The sequence below is a fragment of the Daktulosphaira vitifoliae genome, unplaced genomic scaffold, assembly GCF_025091365.1.
Source record: "Daktulosphaira vitifoliae isolate Bord-2020 unplaced genomic scaffold, ASM2509136v1 Scaffold_1, whole genome shotgun sequence".
Lineage (NCBI taxonomy): Eukaryota > Metazoa > Arthropoda > Insecta > Hemiptera > Phylloxeridae > Daktulosphaira > Daktulosphaira vitifoliae.
Window position 1 is genome coordinate 64,490,841 of NW_026099572.1, and position 17,983 is coordinate 64,508,823.

The 17,983-nt window shown below is 24.4% G+C and overlaps 1 protein-coding gene across 4 annotated transcripts in view; it reads right to left on the reverse strand.

Moving 5' to 3' along the window:
- The window catches only part of LOC126896591 (maternal protein tudor-like), a 40,591-nt gene that overhangs the window by 5,955 nt on the left and 16,653 nt on the right, over nt 1–17,983 (reverse strand). For all 4 annotated transcript variants that reach the window (XM_050669518.1, XM_050669517.1, XM_050669516.1 and 1 more), the window contains 8 exons: nt 16,561–16,782; nt 15,906–16,087; nt 15,714–15,821; nt 14,718–14,835; nt 14,421–14,645; nt 5,785–5,972; nt 5,285–5,401; nt 4,950–5,097 (listed from right to left, as the gene is read on the reverse strand). In XM_050669518.1, the coding sequence (XP_050525475.1) occupies nt 4,950–5,097; nt 5,285–5,401; nt 5,785–5,972; nt 14,421–14,645; nt 14,718–14,835; nt 15,714–15,821; nt 15,906–16,087; nt 16,561–16,782 (1,308 nt within the window). The remainder of the gene's footprint in view (nt 1–4,949; nt 5,098–5,284; nt 5,402–5,784; nt 5,973–14,420; nt 14,646–14,717; nt 14,836–15,713; nt 15,822–15,905; nt 16,088–16,560; nt 16,783–17,983) is intronic.

Below are 17,983 nucleotides of genomic sequence, written 5' to 3' on the forward strand. Positions count from 1 at the left end.
TTTTTTTTTTTTTTAGTTTTAGTTATTATCGAGGTGGACATAATGCCCATGCACTCAGACCTGTTGGTCCATTGTGCGTACCTCATACCGAATTGTCTTAATTCGGTTTACCCACCTAAGTGTTATATACTCAGGTAAAACCAATACAAAAAATGGTGTAGAGATAATATTGGATGAGGAGATGTAAAGTAAAGTAGTAGTAGTTAGGAAAAGTGACAGAATTATAGTTCTAAAATTAATTTTCAAGAAAAAAANAATTATAGTTCTAAAATTAATTTTCAAGAAAAAAATGTTGAATGTAGTAAGTGCCTATACACCACAATAGGATGTAATGAATTAGATAAGGAAGTGTTTTAGAGAAAAATTTATCATTTGTGATGCAAGAAATACTTGGTAATGAAGATGTAGTGATACATGGAGATATGAATGGACATGTCGGTTATGAGAGGAGAGGACATGAAAAGAATGAGGCTGGAGAAATAATTCTAGATTTCGCAATGTTATACAATCTTGATGTGGTTAATACTTATTTTAGAAAGAGGAAAGAACATTAAATAACTTATAAAAGTGGAAGTAATAGATCACAGATTGATTATTTTATGTAGAAAAGAAAGAGATTTAAAGACGGTGTGGAATATTGAGAGAGAAATAAATGATATGTGGAATAGATTTCCTAGTTGTGTAATGAATACTACAGAAGAGATAATTGGTGAGAGTAGGAGTAGAATGCCAGGAAACAAAGAAACATGGTGGTGGAATGAGGACGTTCAAAAGATCATAGAGAATAAGAAAAAGCAGTTCAAAGTATGGCAGAAAAGAAAACAGAGAGAAGATTGGATGGAGTATAAACGCTTGTGCAAAGAAGCCAAGTGTGTAGTAAGTAAGGCGAAGTTTAAGAAGTATGAAGAGTTGTAAAATAGACTAGCAATAAAGATGAAAAAGAAGTATATGAACTTGCAAAAGTAAGAGAATAACTGTCTAAAGATTATCATAATGTAACATGTATAAAAAGTGATGATAATAGGGGGGTGCTAACAAACGATGATGATGTGAAAAAAGGTGGAAAAAGTATTTTGAAAAATTACTGAATGAGGAGTATTGTAAAAAGAATATATCTCATGCAACATGAAACTGGTAGATTTAATTAGTGATAAAGAGGTATGGAAGGCTGTAGCATCAATAAAAAAAATAAAACAGTAGGACCAGATAAAGTGCCAGTACAAGTATAAAAAATATAAGGCGGTGTTGGCATAAGATGATTAAAAGATCTTTTTAATAAAATCCTATTAAAAAGGAAAATGCTAAATAAATGGAAAAATAGTATTGTGGTGTTGATATTTAAAGGCAAAGGATATATACAGGAGTGTGGAAATTATAGACATAAAACTAATGAGTCATAGTATGAAGATTTGGGAAAAAGTAATTGACAAAAGAATATGAGGAGAAACATCAATAACAAAGAACCAGATTTTTGCCTGGAAAATCGATGATGGAGCTAGTTTTTTGTGTAAGACAACTAATTAAAAAGTATAGGAAAAAGAAGAAAAATCTATGTATAGTATTTATAAATAAATTACTCCTTAAAAATACATAATTTTGCTTTCGTGTATACAAAATTAAAACCTATGAAAGTTATAAGATCAAATCAATGACATAGATACTCACAACATGACATACACAATAATCTTAATAAAATATTTGAATCACTGAACAGTAAACAAAATTTCCACGAATACAAACTTTCTTAAACTAAATGATTATTATTAAAATTAAAATGCACGTGATTTTGTCTACTAACGAATTAAAAAGACTATTCTATCATAAGTATACAATATAATAATTTATAATACACAATATCACAATTTAAGATTTTTAAATAATAAATAAACAGCCATATACAAAATAGAAAATTTGTATCGATTATGTGCACATGCCTATAGGTTTTACATTGATGATAAACGCTTTCCCTCGTTGCCGTTTCCGCTAAAATAAAATATTGTTATTCGGCACTTGTGCGACTTATAAACCAATCTAGCTACAATATGTTCAGAATGATTGGTTTATCATTGACCATAATTTCTTCTTCAAATAATAATAATCTTAAAAATATTTTTTTGACTTTATTTAGCAGTATTTATCTTTCATAGATATTTATAGATTTGGAGAAGGCATATGATAGAGTACCGAGAAAGGTTTTAAAGTGGTCATTAATAAGAAGAGTACCAAAAAGGTACATTAATATTATAAAGAATATGTATGATGGTACTTGAACCATGATAAAAATTTGAGCAAAGTAACAGGAGATTTTAGGGTAAAAGAAGGAGTGCACAATGTTCTGCTTTAAGGTTTTACTTATTTTCTATAGTGATGGATGAAATTACTAAAGAAATATAAAAAGTAATGTGGTGCATGTGGTTCGCTGACAATATAATATTAATAGGAGAAAATAGGAAAGAAATTAATCAAATCCTAGAGGTATGAGATTCAGCTCTTGAAGAAAAGGTATTAAGAATAAGTAGAAGTATGGCAGAGTATATAGAGTACGAGTTTGACAAGAGTACACGAGATAGATAAAAGGAGATGATCAGTGACAATAAGAAAGGATGTGATAGGAGAGGAGCAAAGTTAAGTATTTAGAATCAGTTCCGCAAAAAAAAAACGGTGGTATTAAAGAATATGTAAGACACAGGATTAAATGCAGGTTGAAGTGGAAAGGAGTGTCTAGTGTATTATGCGATAAGATAATTTCAATAAGGCTGAAAGGTAAGTTCTATAAGACTGTAATGAGATCAGCTATGATGTATAGTTTAGTGTTGGGCGGTTGACAAGAGAATAGAGCAGTGAATGAGTGTAGCAGATATTAGAATGCTTAGATGGATGAGTAGAATGACTAGAGAGGTTAAGATAAGAAAAGAACATATAAGAAGGAGTATAGGTGTAGCATCAATCATTGATAAAACAAGAGAAAATAGACTTAGATGGTTTGGTCATGTTATGAAGAGAAAGGAATCTGCAACTTTGTTGGAAATGAATGTTAAAGGAAGACCAAAAAAGTTAGAAGGATGTTATTGAATTCAATATGAGGACGGCTGATGTATGCATAGATGATCGTATCAAATGGAAATTTAGATAAGGGTGGTTGATTTCAAGTAGTTAGGACAAAGGCAAGGAAAAAGAAGATACGTTTTTCTGCGCCGATTATATCACTTTATAATTTCAGATACATAGACGAAAATTGGTTGGAGATTAGCCCCGTAGCTTTTCCATAGTTTCTCAAAAATTGTGTTTTATTTATGGCAATGATTAGATGAATTTTTAAAATAAATGTAAATCATTTATTTTTACACATCTCATAATTTAAAAGTTTTAAATTATTAGCGCATTAATAATTCAGATTATGATACACCTCTTATAGGTTAATAATTTGATATGCGGCTGAGATAAACTCTATACCGTGTCCCTATGTATAATTATAATTAAACCAAAAATCCAGATTACCTTTCAAGTATGTACACTAAGTATGAGTTTATTTTATTTTCATTAAATTGGTATTCAAATTATATTATGTTGGATTTGGTTTAACAATAAATGAATGACACATCATTTACTAAAGTAAAAAAAAAAAAAACCCAGCACAGGGAGGTCGCGGCACAGTGGTGCCGTGGTATAGTTGGATCAAGTATAATGATATCTGACAGTGATTAAAAATAACTATCAAAAATAAACGCTTCAATGCAAATTTTTAGATAGTGTTTAATTTAAAAAAAAATGGGTGTTTTATTCCAAAAGCTACATGATCTGCTGGTTCTTTATTAATATCTTGATTAAGATAAAATATGTCGAATGAAAATGGGATTATTAAAAAATATTATTTCTCATAAAAAATTGTATTGATCCATACATTTTTCAAAAAGTTATAGCATTATAAAGTTAAATATAATATAAATAATAAAATCGAGAATTTTCACAGGAAAATAGCATTCGGTAGCCATTTTTGCCGTGAAGACAAGTCCAGAGGACAATTTTTTTTTTTTTTAAATTAAAGTATATTACATTAGCATTAATTTAAGATATTTATAAAAGTGTCAGACCTTCCGGAACATTTTCAAAAGTTATGTTGAAAAAAATAATTTTTTGTGAAAAAGTTTTCATTTTAAATCCCTCCGTGTGGGCAGATAAAGGGTCAGATTTACAAAAAAATATACCAAATGATAAGTAAAGACATCAAGCATCTATATAAAAAAAATTATATTGATATGTTCATTTTTGAAAAAGTTAGAGCATTATTAAGTTAAAAATATAAAAAAAAATTATTGTACAAAAATCGTAATTTTTTATTAACTTTGATGTCTATTTTCTCCACGAAGACAAGTCCAGAGGTCAAATTTTTTTCAAATTAAAGTATATTACATAAGCTTTAATTTAAGATATATATAAAAGTGTCAGATCTTCCAGAACACTTTCAAAAGTTAACTTGAAAAAGTTAATTTTTTTTGAAAAAGTTGTCATTTTAAATTCCCCCCTGTGGGCAGATAAAGGATCAAATTTATAAAAAAAATATACCAAATGATAGGTAAAGACATCAAGCATCTATAAAAAAAATTATATTGATATGTTCATTTTTGAAAAAGTTACGGCAGTTTTTAGTAAAAAAAATTGAAAAAATTTCGAAAATTAGCCATTATTAAATTTGTAATTTTTTCGGAGGTTTCCCCCATTTACGGGGAACGAAGGAATTTTTTTCAATTTTTAAGGGTAATGTCTTCGACTAGATACGATTTGTGATCTTTTGACGTATCGTTGAAAGAAATCCGTTCGATGAGAGCTGAGAAAAAGTGGTAACAGACACAAAAAAAAAAAAAAAAAAAAACATCATAGTAAAACCAATACCTTCTCAGCTTCGCATCGAAGCTAAAAGTGATTTAATTTAAACATTATATTAGTTATACCATGATTATTAGAACTTTGTTCTTTTGGTACACTAGGAACATCTGATATTTTTTGAATATTCATCAATTCTTCAATAATATCTAATCCAGAACACTTATTTTTCAAACTGACTTCAAATAAATAATTTGATTTGTTGTCATTACATACCTATACACAAAACAAAGTTAATGAGCATTGAACTTACTTAGCCTGTAAATTATTACATTATTAATATCATACAAATTAATACAAATAAAATCACAATATATTATTTATACACTCCAAATATCAAATAATTTTTTAATAAAATTATAATACAATAGACTTTGAATTATAATTAAAACATAAATCTTACCAAAACTAGAGGGATAGGTCCTCGATACCATAAATTTTCAAAATATTGTCTTACACAATTGGTTAACTCTATATTTTTGGTATTTTTTAGTCCAGCCTTTATAGCTAATCCAGGAATCTAAAATATATCAATGAACAGTATTTAAATAATGTTAATATATTGAAATTTTTTTTTCGCTTTTATCAACCCTTAAGGGCCATCGCGGCCTCCCCCAAAGAAGAAGGTTTCTTAACCATTTATACTCCAAGACGGGTGGTTGTCCGTCACCGGAGCGAGGAATGGCGACTCCAATTACCGAAGTGATCTCTTGTTCGGCAAATGAAACCGCCCTTGACCGAGTTTCGAACCTGATACAGTGCGCGTTAAACACTGCCGCGTACCGACTCAACCCAACCGACCCTCTAATTATTAAAGTCTAATATATTGAAATAGGACCAAAAAATCTATTAATTAAGGCCTACATAATTAGTCAATAGAAATCACATTAATTAAATACTAACCATTTTCAATTCATCTGCGAGTTCAAAAATATTATTTGAATTAACTGTTACAGTTTTCCCCACGTCAATGAAGAATACTTTATAACTTTCATTATCAACTTGTTCAATTATTTTAGAGCGTAGATAATCATCTTCAAATTTTACTTTAACAATATCTTGTATTTTAGGATAAGTAATAACATTTAAACCTAAAAATTATTTATGAACAGGTTATATTCAAATATTAATGCAAATTTTCAAAAGGTATTTAACTATGATCTAAAGAGAACACGATTTGTAAAAAACTCATTACTATTTTTCCTACTTTATTCCATAAATTTCTTTTCATATTTTATTATAATTATTTATTATATAATCTGTAAATTTTATATGTTTGTATAATATGTATTTCTAATAGAGAGTTGACTATCCTTCCAGAAGCCTTTTGTCGTAATATACTCGTCACTACCATAACATGGGATATTTATAGATTATATTCGTAGGACATAATCCTTTTCAAACAAAAATAATTTAAATATACATTTAACAAACACACTGTTTAGTAATATTATAATACACACAATTAGATCATAAATCTATGATTAAAAATCGTTCCTTCCGACAAGAAATCTATTAATTATTTTTGTCATCTTTGTTATTCTAATTATAATAATTAAATGCATTGTATTAATCCTAATCTTATGTGTAAAAAACTATGTTAATATTATATATAAAATTATTAATATACTCCATTCATCTGTAATAATTTCTGTATTTTATGCTTATTTATCAAATAACAATTATACTGTAAGAATTAGACAATGATTTTTGGGGGTAAAAAATATTATAATTAGGCAGAGCAAACTTTTATTCTCTCCTGTTCATTTTGTGCTCTAGATATCATTACGCGGATATTGCGATCATCATTGTCGAAGTTCTTACGTGCTTAATTTGTGAACTAAAACATGAATTTGTGTTACTTTGTTTATCATTTTATTAATATTATCACTGAAGTTATTAGAACAACTGAGAAAAAATTATCAGGTAAGATTTTTAAATCCATAAGAATATTTATATTGTTATTTTATGACACTCGAATCGCAACCCAAATCAAAAGTAACTTACACTCTCTCTTTCTTTTAATTTTAATTTTATTAATTTTTGAATTACGATAAGTGGTGCCCAACTATAAACTTAGTTAATTTCAACTAAGGGTTATACCTTAACATTATATAACTAAACAAAAATAAACTTTTGACACAAAATATAAAAACAAGAGAGCGAGTCCGATTTGAACAGTCAATTTTCAGTTTAAATTTTCCAAAATTGTAATTCGTATTACTAACGAATAATTTGAGAAGTGAAAAAAAATATTTTTTAAGAATATAAAAGTGAACAGAATTCTCGAGATTAAATTTTCCACATTTGTAATTCGTATTGTTAATGAATAATAACACGAGATAAATAATAACAAAATTAAAAATAGAATATTAATTGAACAAAAAATTTTAATTCCCGTAAAAATATGGAAAGTAATTTTATGACTGAGAAAGTAAGTGAAATTGTTTTAGAAGGTTCAATGAAGAACAAATAAAAGCTGTAGAGTATATAAAAGACACGGGAGAGCTGAGTTATATAACTTTTTTAGAAGTATTTAAAATCTAAATTAACATAAAAAAAAGTTTAATAAAATGTACTTGGTGAGTATTTAGAAAAAGAGTTTTATACAAGAAAATTTTTTTAATTGTAAATAAATATATAACGTGGAGATTTATGGAAATTTATTCTATAATCCACCAATCTTTTCGGGCGGCAGAAATGAGAGAATAAATGAATTTTTAAAATCATTCAATAGGGCAGCAGAAATTAATGGTTGGTCAGAAAATGATAAATCGCTTTATTTAGTAGCTTTTTTACAAGATGCAGCTCTTACTTTTAATGATAATATTGAGTCAGAAAATTTGTCATGGATGGAATTAGAAAAAAAATTATGAACGAATTTGAAACAGTTTTATTTTACATTCACTATCAGAAAATAAAAAACAGATGATAAGCGAACAGTAGTTTTTGTTAATGATGTTATAGATTTATGTAAAAGAATTGATAGTAATATGTTAGAACAAGAAATATTACGAAATGTGATAAAACCATGTATTATTAGATCTATTAGTATGCTTCGAAATCGTAATTTATATGAGTTAAAAAGGAATATTCGAAAATATGAAATGATAGAATTTATGATTGCTGAAAAAACAATTAGTAGTCCACTTGAAATAAAAAGGTCCATAGTAAATAAAAAAATTAATAATATTTCCCAAAATTATTTTTATAAATTTCAATAATCAACTAATGAAATTGGAACAAAGTCAGGAGCAATTTTTGAATGACAATATTAATTTAGTTTCACACAATAATCAATTAAAAAATCATTGTGCATCGTTTAAAAATCAAAAAATTTGTAATATGAATGATCATTCAGTTCTTATGTGCAAAGAAATTCTAAAACCCATTAATTTAAAGTTAAACAAAAATTCTGAAAAAAAAAAAACAGTTCATCTTTGTACTTAGCAAACAAATATAATAATTATGCCTTAAAAAATAAAAATATCTCTGAAGCATTAAAATTCTATGCTACATTGTACGGGTCAAAGATTTGTTGCGTAAATTACACTTTAATATCGAAAAATCAAAGGGTCAATAGAAAAAATTTTTAAGTAGAAAACCCAGATAACACATCACCCACAGTTTTAGGTGAAACAACAATTATTTTACAAATAAATTCTGTATATTATCACATTAAGGCATTTGTTATCAAAACTTGACTTGTTCTATACTTTTAGGCCAAGAATTTTTATTAAAAAATAATAGCGTAATTGATTCTAATAAAAAAATTTCAACTTTACATAATAATAAATCTTCAATGCCATTATTTCTTAATAATTAATACATTAAATAATGATCAATTAAATAAAAATATCGAAAATTATATGTCAGCTATTAATAATAATAAAAATACAAAAATTCGATTGTTTAATTCTAAATGTAATAATAGTCAAAATTACAGACAAAAATTTCGATATAGAATTAAAGGGCATATCACCTCATTTGACAAACTCTGAACACAAAAAATTTCTTAAAATATTAATACATTACAATAATTCACAATTAAAAGATATCTTTAAAATTAAAGCAGATAATGACGAAAGTTTAATAAAGAATTTTATCTTTTAAAATTCAGATAAATTAGATAGTTTATCACAAAAAGTAGAGTTAAACAAACAAATAGATGAAAATATTAAAACAAACAAATCATATAATTTTACAACGCCAACATTAATTAAAACCAATAATTTATATTCTAATTGTGTAGTTATTCCAAATGAAAATATAAATGAGAGAATTAAACTAAATCAGTCTTTAATTAAAAGAAAAATAGATCTATTAAAGGCAATAGAAAATTCCAGTATTATAACTTAATCGTATTAATTTATAAACTTTTACAGATATATGTGAAATTAACAGATCGATTTAAAATAATTTTTAATAATAATTTTAACATTTGTAACACTACGAAAATAGCACAAGATTTAAAATATATACTTTTTCAAAACACATTTATTAAAACAATTTAATTTTTATTAGATAAATCTATACTTTGTAATAATAACTTAACTTCTTTTATAAAAAAATATTCTTAACATTTTACCTAACTTTAAAAGAAACGTTTTACATGTAAAAAATATATTTCTTTAAATAAATATTATTGGCTTTTTAAAAATTACACAGAACCTTTTGTTAAATTCGCCATGAAAATTAATTACATTAAGCACGTAACTTTTATTTTTGACTCTGGAGGTTAATATTTTTAGACAATTGTTGATGTATCAGTCAAGATAGGAAAAACATTGTTTATAATATATGTTATATGTATATAATATAATATAAATTTCTTTATCATAACATTCATGACTTTAAAAGGATGTTACAAATAACCCAACTAAAAATGTGAAGACTGAAAACAAAAATCATTGCACTTATACATCTATCAATTACAAAATCAAATGGAAATACATCTAAATTACAAATGGCAAAGGTCTAGAAGGACGAGTCTCAGAAGAAGTCTGAATTTTTTTATTTATGTTGACTATTACTATGTATGAAGAGAACATGACGGTTAAAAAAAACAACTTCAGATTTATAAACTATAATACATTTTTTTGTATTAATTGTTGTTGAAACTACTAATCATTTTGTTATAAAAATATAATGTCTTGATATAATAAAAAAAAACAATTATGTTATTTCATTATATATTAATAATATTAAAATAATTATAACTCTACTATTTAATATTTTATAACAGATATTAAAAAAAAAAATGATTTCAATATTCATATGCGAGAATTACGAATTACAAAATATAGAAAATTAAGATTATAATTTCAAAATATTGTAATATTAATTTTTATTCTATAGTATCTCAATTATATTGTTGATAAGCAAATTAAAAAATGTACACCTAAAATTATATATTGTTATCTGTGCATTTATACAAAAAAATTTTTATATATATTAATAAATGTTACTAAAATATTACCACCCTAAAAAATGTATATAACAATTTTGTTTAACCTATATTCTTAACTATTAAGATAAATTTGTAATTTTTTTCATATGAAATTGTATTTTAGACAACATGATATAAAGACACAACACTAAAAAAGCTTTTTACGTTATATATATATATTTAGCAATAACTGTATTAAAGAATATTATATTGCTATAATAGACTATATCACTATTAATACTATACTACAAATTTATATTTATTGAGATAAAATATTTACTCATATATCTCATTTTTATTAAAATAATTAGAAATTGTTATTATCCACATTACTTGTTATTACCTATATTTTTATATTCATTATACATATCAATTTTAATAATTAAATGCATTGTATTAATCCTAATCTTATGTGTAAAAAACTATGTTAATATTATATATAAAATTATTAATATACTCCATTCATCTGTAATAATTTCTGTATTTTATGCTTATTTATCAAATAACAATTATACTGTAAGAATTAGACAATGATTTTTGGGAGTAAAAAATATTATAATTAGGCAGAGCAAACTTTTATTCTCTCCTGTTCATTTTGTGCTCTAGATATCATTACGCGGATATTGCGATCATCATTGTCGAAGTTCTTACGTGCTTAATTTGTGAACTAAAACATGAATTTGTGTTACTTTGTTTATCATTTTATTAATATTATCACTGAAGTTATTAGAACAACTGAGAAAAAATTATCAGGTAAGATTTTTAAATCCATAAGAATATTTATATTGTTATTTTATGACACTCGAATCGCACCCCGAATCAAAAGTTATTCACACTCTCAATCTACTTTTTTTCTTTTAAATGGTATTAAACAATGAAATACGTGTAGAGACAAGGATAGAAGAAAAGTAAGATAAGTAATTTTAATTCTAAAAAGTTAAAACTACTTTTTAAATAATAGGTATTGTTTGTGTTTTTTTTTTAACTAAAGCCGTTCATTAGAATGTTAATAACTTTCATGAAAAAAAACCATACTGATATCATATTTAGTGTGAAAAGATGGTGTTTACTTCTGTCCTTTTTTATATAATATAGCCAGTGTTTGAAACCGTAGAATAAATACAGAAAAATTTAAATTTTTACAAAATTTAATATATTACAGAAAATTAACTGCCCAATATAAATGAGATATTTTTTCACAAAATAATTTTTTTAAATCTATTCAAAAAAATGGCTAATTTTAATTTTTTTAAACACTTCATAAATTTTTTTAATTTAATTATAGAAATGGCATTAATTAAATTATTATTATAGCCCCAAGTATATTAACTATTAAAAAAAAAAAAAAAATTGCAATAAAAATAAACTGGAACTAAAGTTATTTAAGTTGTCAGTGAATCTTGGGCCACTCTGTATATATTAAGGTAACATACATATTTAACTATTTCAAACAATAAATAATAATTACTATATTTTTTAAATAGATTTTAATCTAATTTAAAAAATGACTATTCAGTAAAAACTTTTGAACTAGTACTTCAGAAATTTTTAAATGCAAAGTGGAGGAAGAGCCCTACAGAATAATGCGTAAAGTTAAAAATAACATAACTCACACTTTACCTCCAATCAATATTTAAAATAGTTATAACTTACAAATGGGTCAAAAGTTGTGATCAACAAATCATTTCCTTAATTAGATCATATTTTATTTTATAATCTAGTTAAATATGTAGGTTACCATCTAAAAAATAAAGTTGACACCTTTATAATGTATAAGAGATGAATTTAAAAAAATATTTAATAATTAATAAATTGAAATTTTTATGAAACTAAAAGTGCAAAAAAGAATTGGCCTGTATAAATAAAAAAAAATTATTAATACATTATTACTGTTATGTTATTAATTGGCTGTAATGACTCATTTTTCCTTTTTATATTAATATAATTCCAAGTGTTTAGTATAAAAATAAATAGCATTGTTTATTTAATAATATTTTATAGAAACATTCTAATAAGATTTTGCAATGCTTTCGGATTTCATTGAAATTGCAGTACCAAATTTATGCATATTTTTTATAGTTACTGTGTTGGCTTTTTTTTATTTTTTATTGAAATAATAAGCTATTATACCATAAGTAGATAATTTAGGGATAATAAGTAATATTGTAATAATCAGCTTTTTTTATGTCATATACAGTGAAAGGAGTATATGTATGGTGTGATAATTGAAAAATGGTATTAAAGCTGGATAATAACTATTAAGTGAAAAATAAGGTTCGGTTTATTCAACTACCTTAATTATTATCAGTAAAATTGATTTAAAATATCCTAAATAACTCAATATTTTCAACACATATAATGAATTAGTGTTCACTGAAAGAATCACACAGAAGTTTTAATTTGTTAACAAAATCTTTAAGAACATTTTCTTTGCTAACAATGATAATCTTATAATGATATTATTTATATGATTTTTATTACTACCATTTCAAGGTTTTGTTTAATTATATTTATTTTTCTGGTGGTTATTAACAACTGAGTTACAAATAAAATTTCTTCACCTCTAGATAAATCATTTCTATAAATATTATAATTTTTAAGGTGACGTTCAGAGCTTAAAATATTTTTATGCAACCGGTTTCAGTGGGAATTACAATATTATAAAAACATAATTGAATAGTTAGATTCTTTATTTTTGTTCTTAAATCTCTTACAATTTGATAATAGATATAAATGTTCGTGATTAATCTATTAAGAGCTGCTCGTTTTTTGATTTTTTAATAATTTTAAGTTATTCCAGTTCATATTTGATTATTAGATCATTTTCGAAATTTTCAATCCTATTTTAATTCCACTCTAATGTCAGAGAGGTTGTTGTTGATGCATTTTTGTTAGGAGATTTTTTAAATATATACCAACTCTAATACCGTAAGATTGGCTTCTCATCAATATTGTTTTTGCTTCAATGTCAGAATATAAAAATATCTTAATAAAGCGAGTTTTACCCGAAATATAGGTTTTCCTAATCTTATAGCTTTTATCTTAACAAATTATAAACACAATACATTTTTTAAAATTTCAAATATTGCACTTTGATCATGTCTAAACATTACAACAGTAATGGAGCTTAAACTCTCTATTTTGTAACCTATCACATTTTTGGCTCGTTCTTACCTTTAGGTTACTTCAACTACAAAACTATTAACATCTAATTTTTTGGTTTGATCCAGTGAATTCAAGTTAACTACATCTGATTTTAGTCTACAAATAACAACCATCAATTGATTTATAAGTAAATTCAAAGATCGAATTTCACATAAGAATTTTAGTTTACTACTTTTAAGATTAATACACTTTAACTCAATGGTAGTTAAGTTTGTAGATGCATTATTCAGATGAAAAATTTTTGTATAGCTGTTGCATGATAAGAAACTATCAGTCTTATCAATATTAATAGCTTAATGACAAGAATAGCCATTACGATTAACTATGGTAAATAAAACTGTTAACTTTTAAAATTAAAAAGTAGAAATACTGAGAAACCGAATAATAGGAAAAGTATTTAAAGTGACAATTTTAATTAAAAAATATCAGAATATTAAAATGAAAATTTGTAAATTTCACTATATCACACATATTCTATATATTATAAAAATTAAATATGTACAATGTCTTTGCTGAATTGAATGTAACTATCCCCAATTTCTACTTACATAACTTTTAAAAGTTACCCTTCCAAACTACCTTTAAAAAGTTTTATAATGTAACTTGATATGATATGATATTGCTATGATCATGGTTAATTGAAAAAAAAATTACTTGCTACACTTTTATGAATAAATCATAACTAAATGAAAAAAACTAAGAGTAGTATCATAGTAAACCAAATTGTAAATTAAATTCAAAATGTATGTTTATCATCTATTTAGTGAAACATCTGACTGAGTACAATGACAAATTGGAAAGTGGATATCTATTGTTGTTAAATTTTAATTATTTACAAGTTATATTTAATATAACTTGTTAGCAATACATAATTCATGTTATTTAATTTTAATTTATTTATTTTTAAATATATTTTTTTCAATACCATGTGAATCTGCAGAGTTGACCACTACATCATAATTATTTGGTACTTTTGTTTCAAGAGATCCTTTACATAGAAATATATCATGAAAGTTTTCAAAATGGCTACAGTAAACAATATCACCATTTTTTAATTTATTGTCAGTCAATGTATCATTAAATTCGGTAATAACTCTTGAAACTATTTCATTTTCATTTTTCTTCGCATACTCAAGTTTAGAAAATGATTCTGCAATTTATAAGGTAAGTTTTGGCAAATAAAATAAACATTTGATTAAAATATTTCATGATTTTAAATTACCTTGTTTATTTATAGAGACTCCCATATTTTTAAATAATATTTCAAAAATATCAATATGGTTTTTTTTATATCTTAAACTTGCTTCTTGTAGACCATCAGGATTATTTTCATCATACACCTACATACCAATAATATATATAAAAACATCATGATTTATAACTTTTATAAATCTACATTTTTTGTTGAAAATGAGCATTTTCATAAAATATGAATAATGGTTGCCACAAATTAAAAATTTTTGAACTTCCTGACTTTTTCAGGATTTTTCAGTCAATTTATAAACAAATTCAATACTTAGATCAAGAAGTATAGGCAAAGTTTATTTGTGTTTGAAAAATTAAATTTCATCTACTTCCTCTCTTTTATTTGTTATTAATTTACTTATTAATATTTTGGTGAGGGTTGAACCTAAAAAACACTTATTTATCTATCATCTACCTAGCTCAGAAACTTAGATAAAGATTTATGTGGAGGTTTTATATACATAAGCCCTAACATTATTTTTTACATAACTTTTTTTATAATTTATAGTTATAAACTTTATAATCAATTTTCAAACAATTCCAGGCAAAATTATAAAATTTTATTTTATAAGAAAAAAAATTATAATATTTAAATTACTTGAGTAGGAATCAGTGGCTTACTTATAGGTAGGCCAAGTATGAAGACTCTATTTTAAAGGGGCAGAATTTTATTTTTTAAATACTAGCATAGAATAAATAAATAAAATTAAAATTAATTTGGTCTATTGATATTAAAAAAAAATAATATACCACTGGTAAAAATAATTATAATTGTATATAAAACATATTTTAACAGTAAACCAAATGTAATAAGGTGATAAGTTAATAAAATATTTAATATTTGTAAAATAGTTAAAAACCTAAACACAATTTTTATAAATTTCTAAAGTAATTTTCCAAGTAATTAAACATGAATTTAATGATAAACCATAATATTTACTTGTGAGCACTAATAACTTAATATTTTACTCACAATATATATATCTTCTGAACTTAATTCGTCAATGAAATTTTCAATCTTATCATTTTTAGATACTAATGGATATCCTTTGATTCCAATCTTATAAATGAATTCAGCAGACTAAATTTGTATTTTTTGACAAACAAATTTAATTTTAAAATTAAGGTTAACAGATCATTTAAAAGTATTGAAAATAAATCAAACTTTTTGCTTTTCAGGAAGTTGGAATATCTTTGATTCAGATACTATTTCCTCATTTCCAAAATCAATAAATTTAACTTTTACACCATTACTCATTATTTCAAGTATTTTAGCCCGGAAAATTTGTTCATCAAAATAAGTTTTAATGATAGAACCAACTTGTATATTATTTTCCTTGATTAAGTCTAAAACAAAACATTCTTAACATCCATACAAATTGCTTTATAATATAAAAAGAAAAGGGTTAAATCTAAAGGAGAAAAAATTAAGAAAAGTTAAAATATTGTAATCTTATCAATTTCTTGTAAGACATTGTTTCTTGCAAGAATTGTAATATAAATGAAATAAACTAAAAGTATTAAGATTATAAAAACACATACTTGATTTTAAAATAACTCATCATTAAAATTATAGTTTAAAATACACTTATAATATTTCAATTTTTGTTATCAATATCAAACTTAAATTTGTGATTAGTAAGACAGAGAAATTAATACATTAACACATTATAGGGTTATAATTAATGAAATTTGAGTTTTTTTTTTTTTTTTATAAATGTTTATTTTATAGTTAGTTAGTGCATTGAATTTACAGTTCAAGTAATTAGGTATTCTTAATTATTGCTTACTAAGAAATTAAAAATAATTAATACAAACACCTTTATTATTTATAACATCAAAAACAAGCTGATGATACATTTCTTTTTCAGAATCTTTACTAACAAAGATATTTTTAGTATCATGAAAATATCTTATAATAACATTTTCATTATTGCTTAATTGTTTTCTAACAAAAGTTGGTTGTTCATCATGAAATTTGATAATAGCCTTTTCTAATTCAGTTTTATTATTGACATTTAGAGATTCCATTTGGTTTTGTTCTAAAAATAAATTATATAAGTTATTGTTTTCACTAAATAGTATATGTATAAGTAAAAAGAATGGTGTAACCACAATTCTCAACATTATTAATGCTTTGCAAGAAATTAGTGATTAATAATAAATCAATCATCTGTATAAAATACAGACTAATTAAAAAGTCTACATCCTATTGCAAGTTAAAATAATTCAATAAAAGCTTGATCCAGGTCACTGGTTATCAGTGTGTTATAAGAAAAATAAGTTTATACAACTTATTTCCTTTATCTGATCATTTTTGTCCTTAATTGTAGTCAATGCAAGACAACAATATGTTTTCAGCTTGATTTTCTTAGAACAAATTGTACAGTTATTCCAATGGCTCAAAGCATTTTGTTTTGTGAGTTTTTCAAAAATCAAACAGGACACTTATAGAAGTCTCACATAAAATACAAGAAAATATGCAAAAAGGCTTTATGTTGCAGAATCACCACTTTGTCACAATATACTTTTTAGTGTTGTTACATTTTTAAACATGCAGTGTTTAAAACAGCAAAAAATTTCAAATTTTACAATGGTCTAATGAGTCATTTAAACAGTTTAAACTATTTACTTATGTATTAAACAGGTTTTTTTTGTTTTAAACAATTCTGGATTTCTACATTAACTATTATAGAACTTGTGGTATTTAAAATCTACATACCTGTAATCAATATCTAAAAATCACAGTTTTATTTTTGATACATCAAATATATCAATATTTTTATACCACGATAACAATGGTTATTACATTTAACAACCCAAAATTAATTATAAGAGTTGGCATATAGTTAACTAATAAGGTTCAATTACTCATCACACTTAAACATTTTAACTGTAAATATATAAGTCAAAATTTACGTTGATAATTTAATCTTATTTCATATCATTAAATAAAAGTAAAATTAAAACAAAGCAATAAGTGTTATTATAATACATAGTGTCAAAAGAAAACTAGTGTTTTATTGTATTGTACACTAACATATATTAAAGAAGTTTGCTATTATAAAATGATAAGTAAAGAAAATATTTAACCGAAGAGAAAATTCTTGCTACAGAGCATTTCTTGTTACTTTTAACTAAGAAACATAAAAAATAAATTGTACATCAGTAACCAGATTTATTATTAATAAATATTGAAATCAATATGTATTAACATATTGAAAATTTGATTCTTTTTAATTT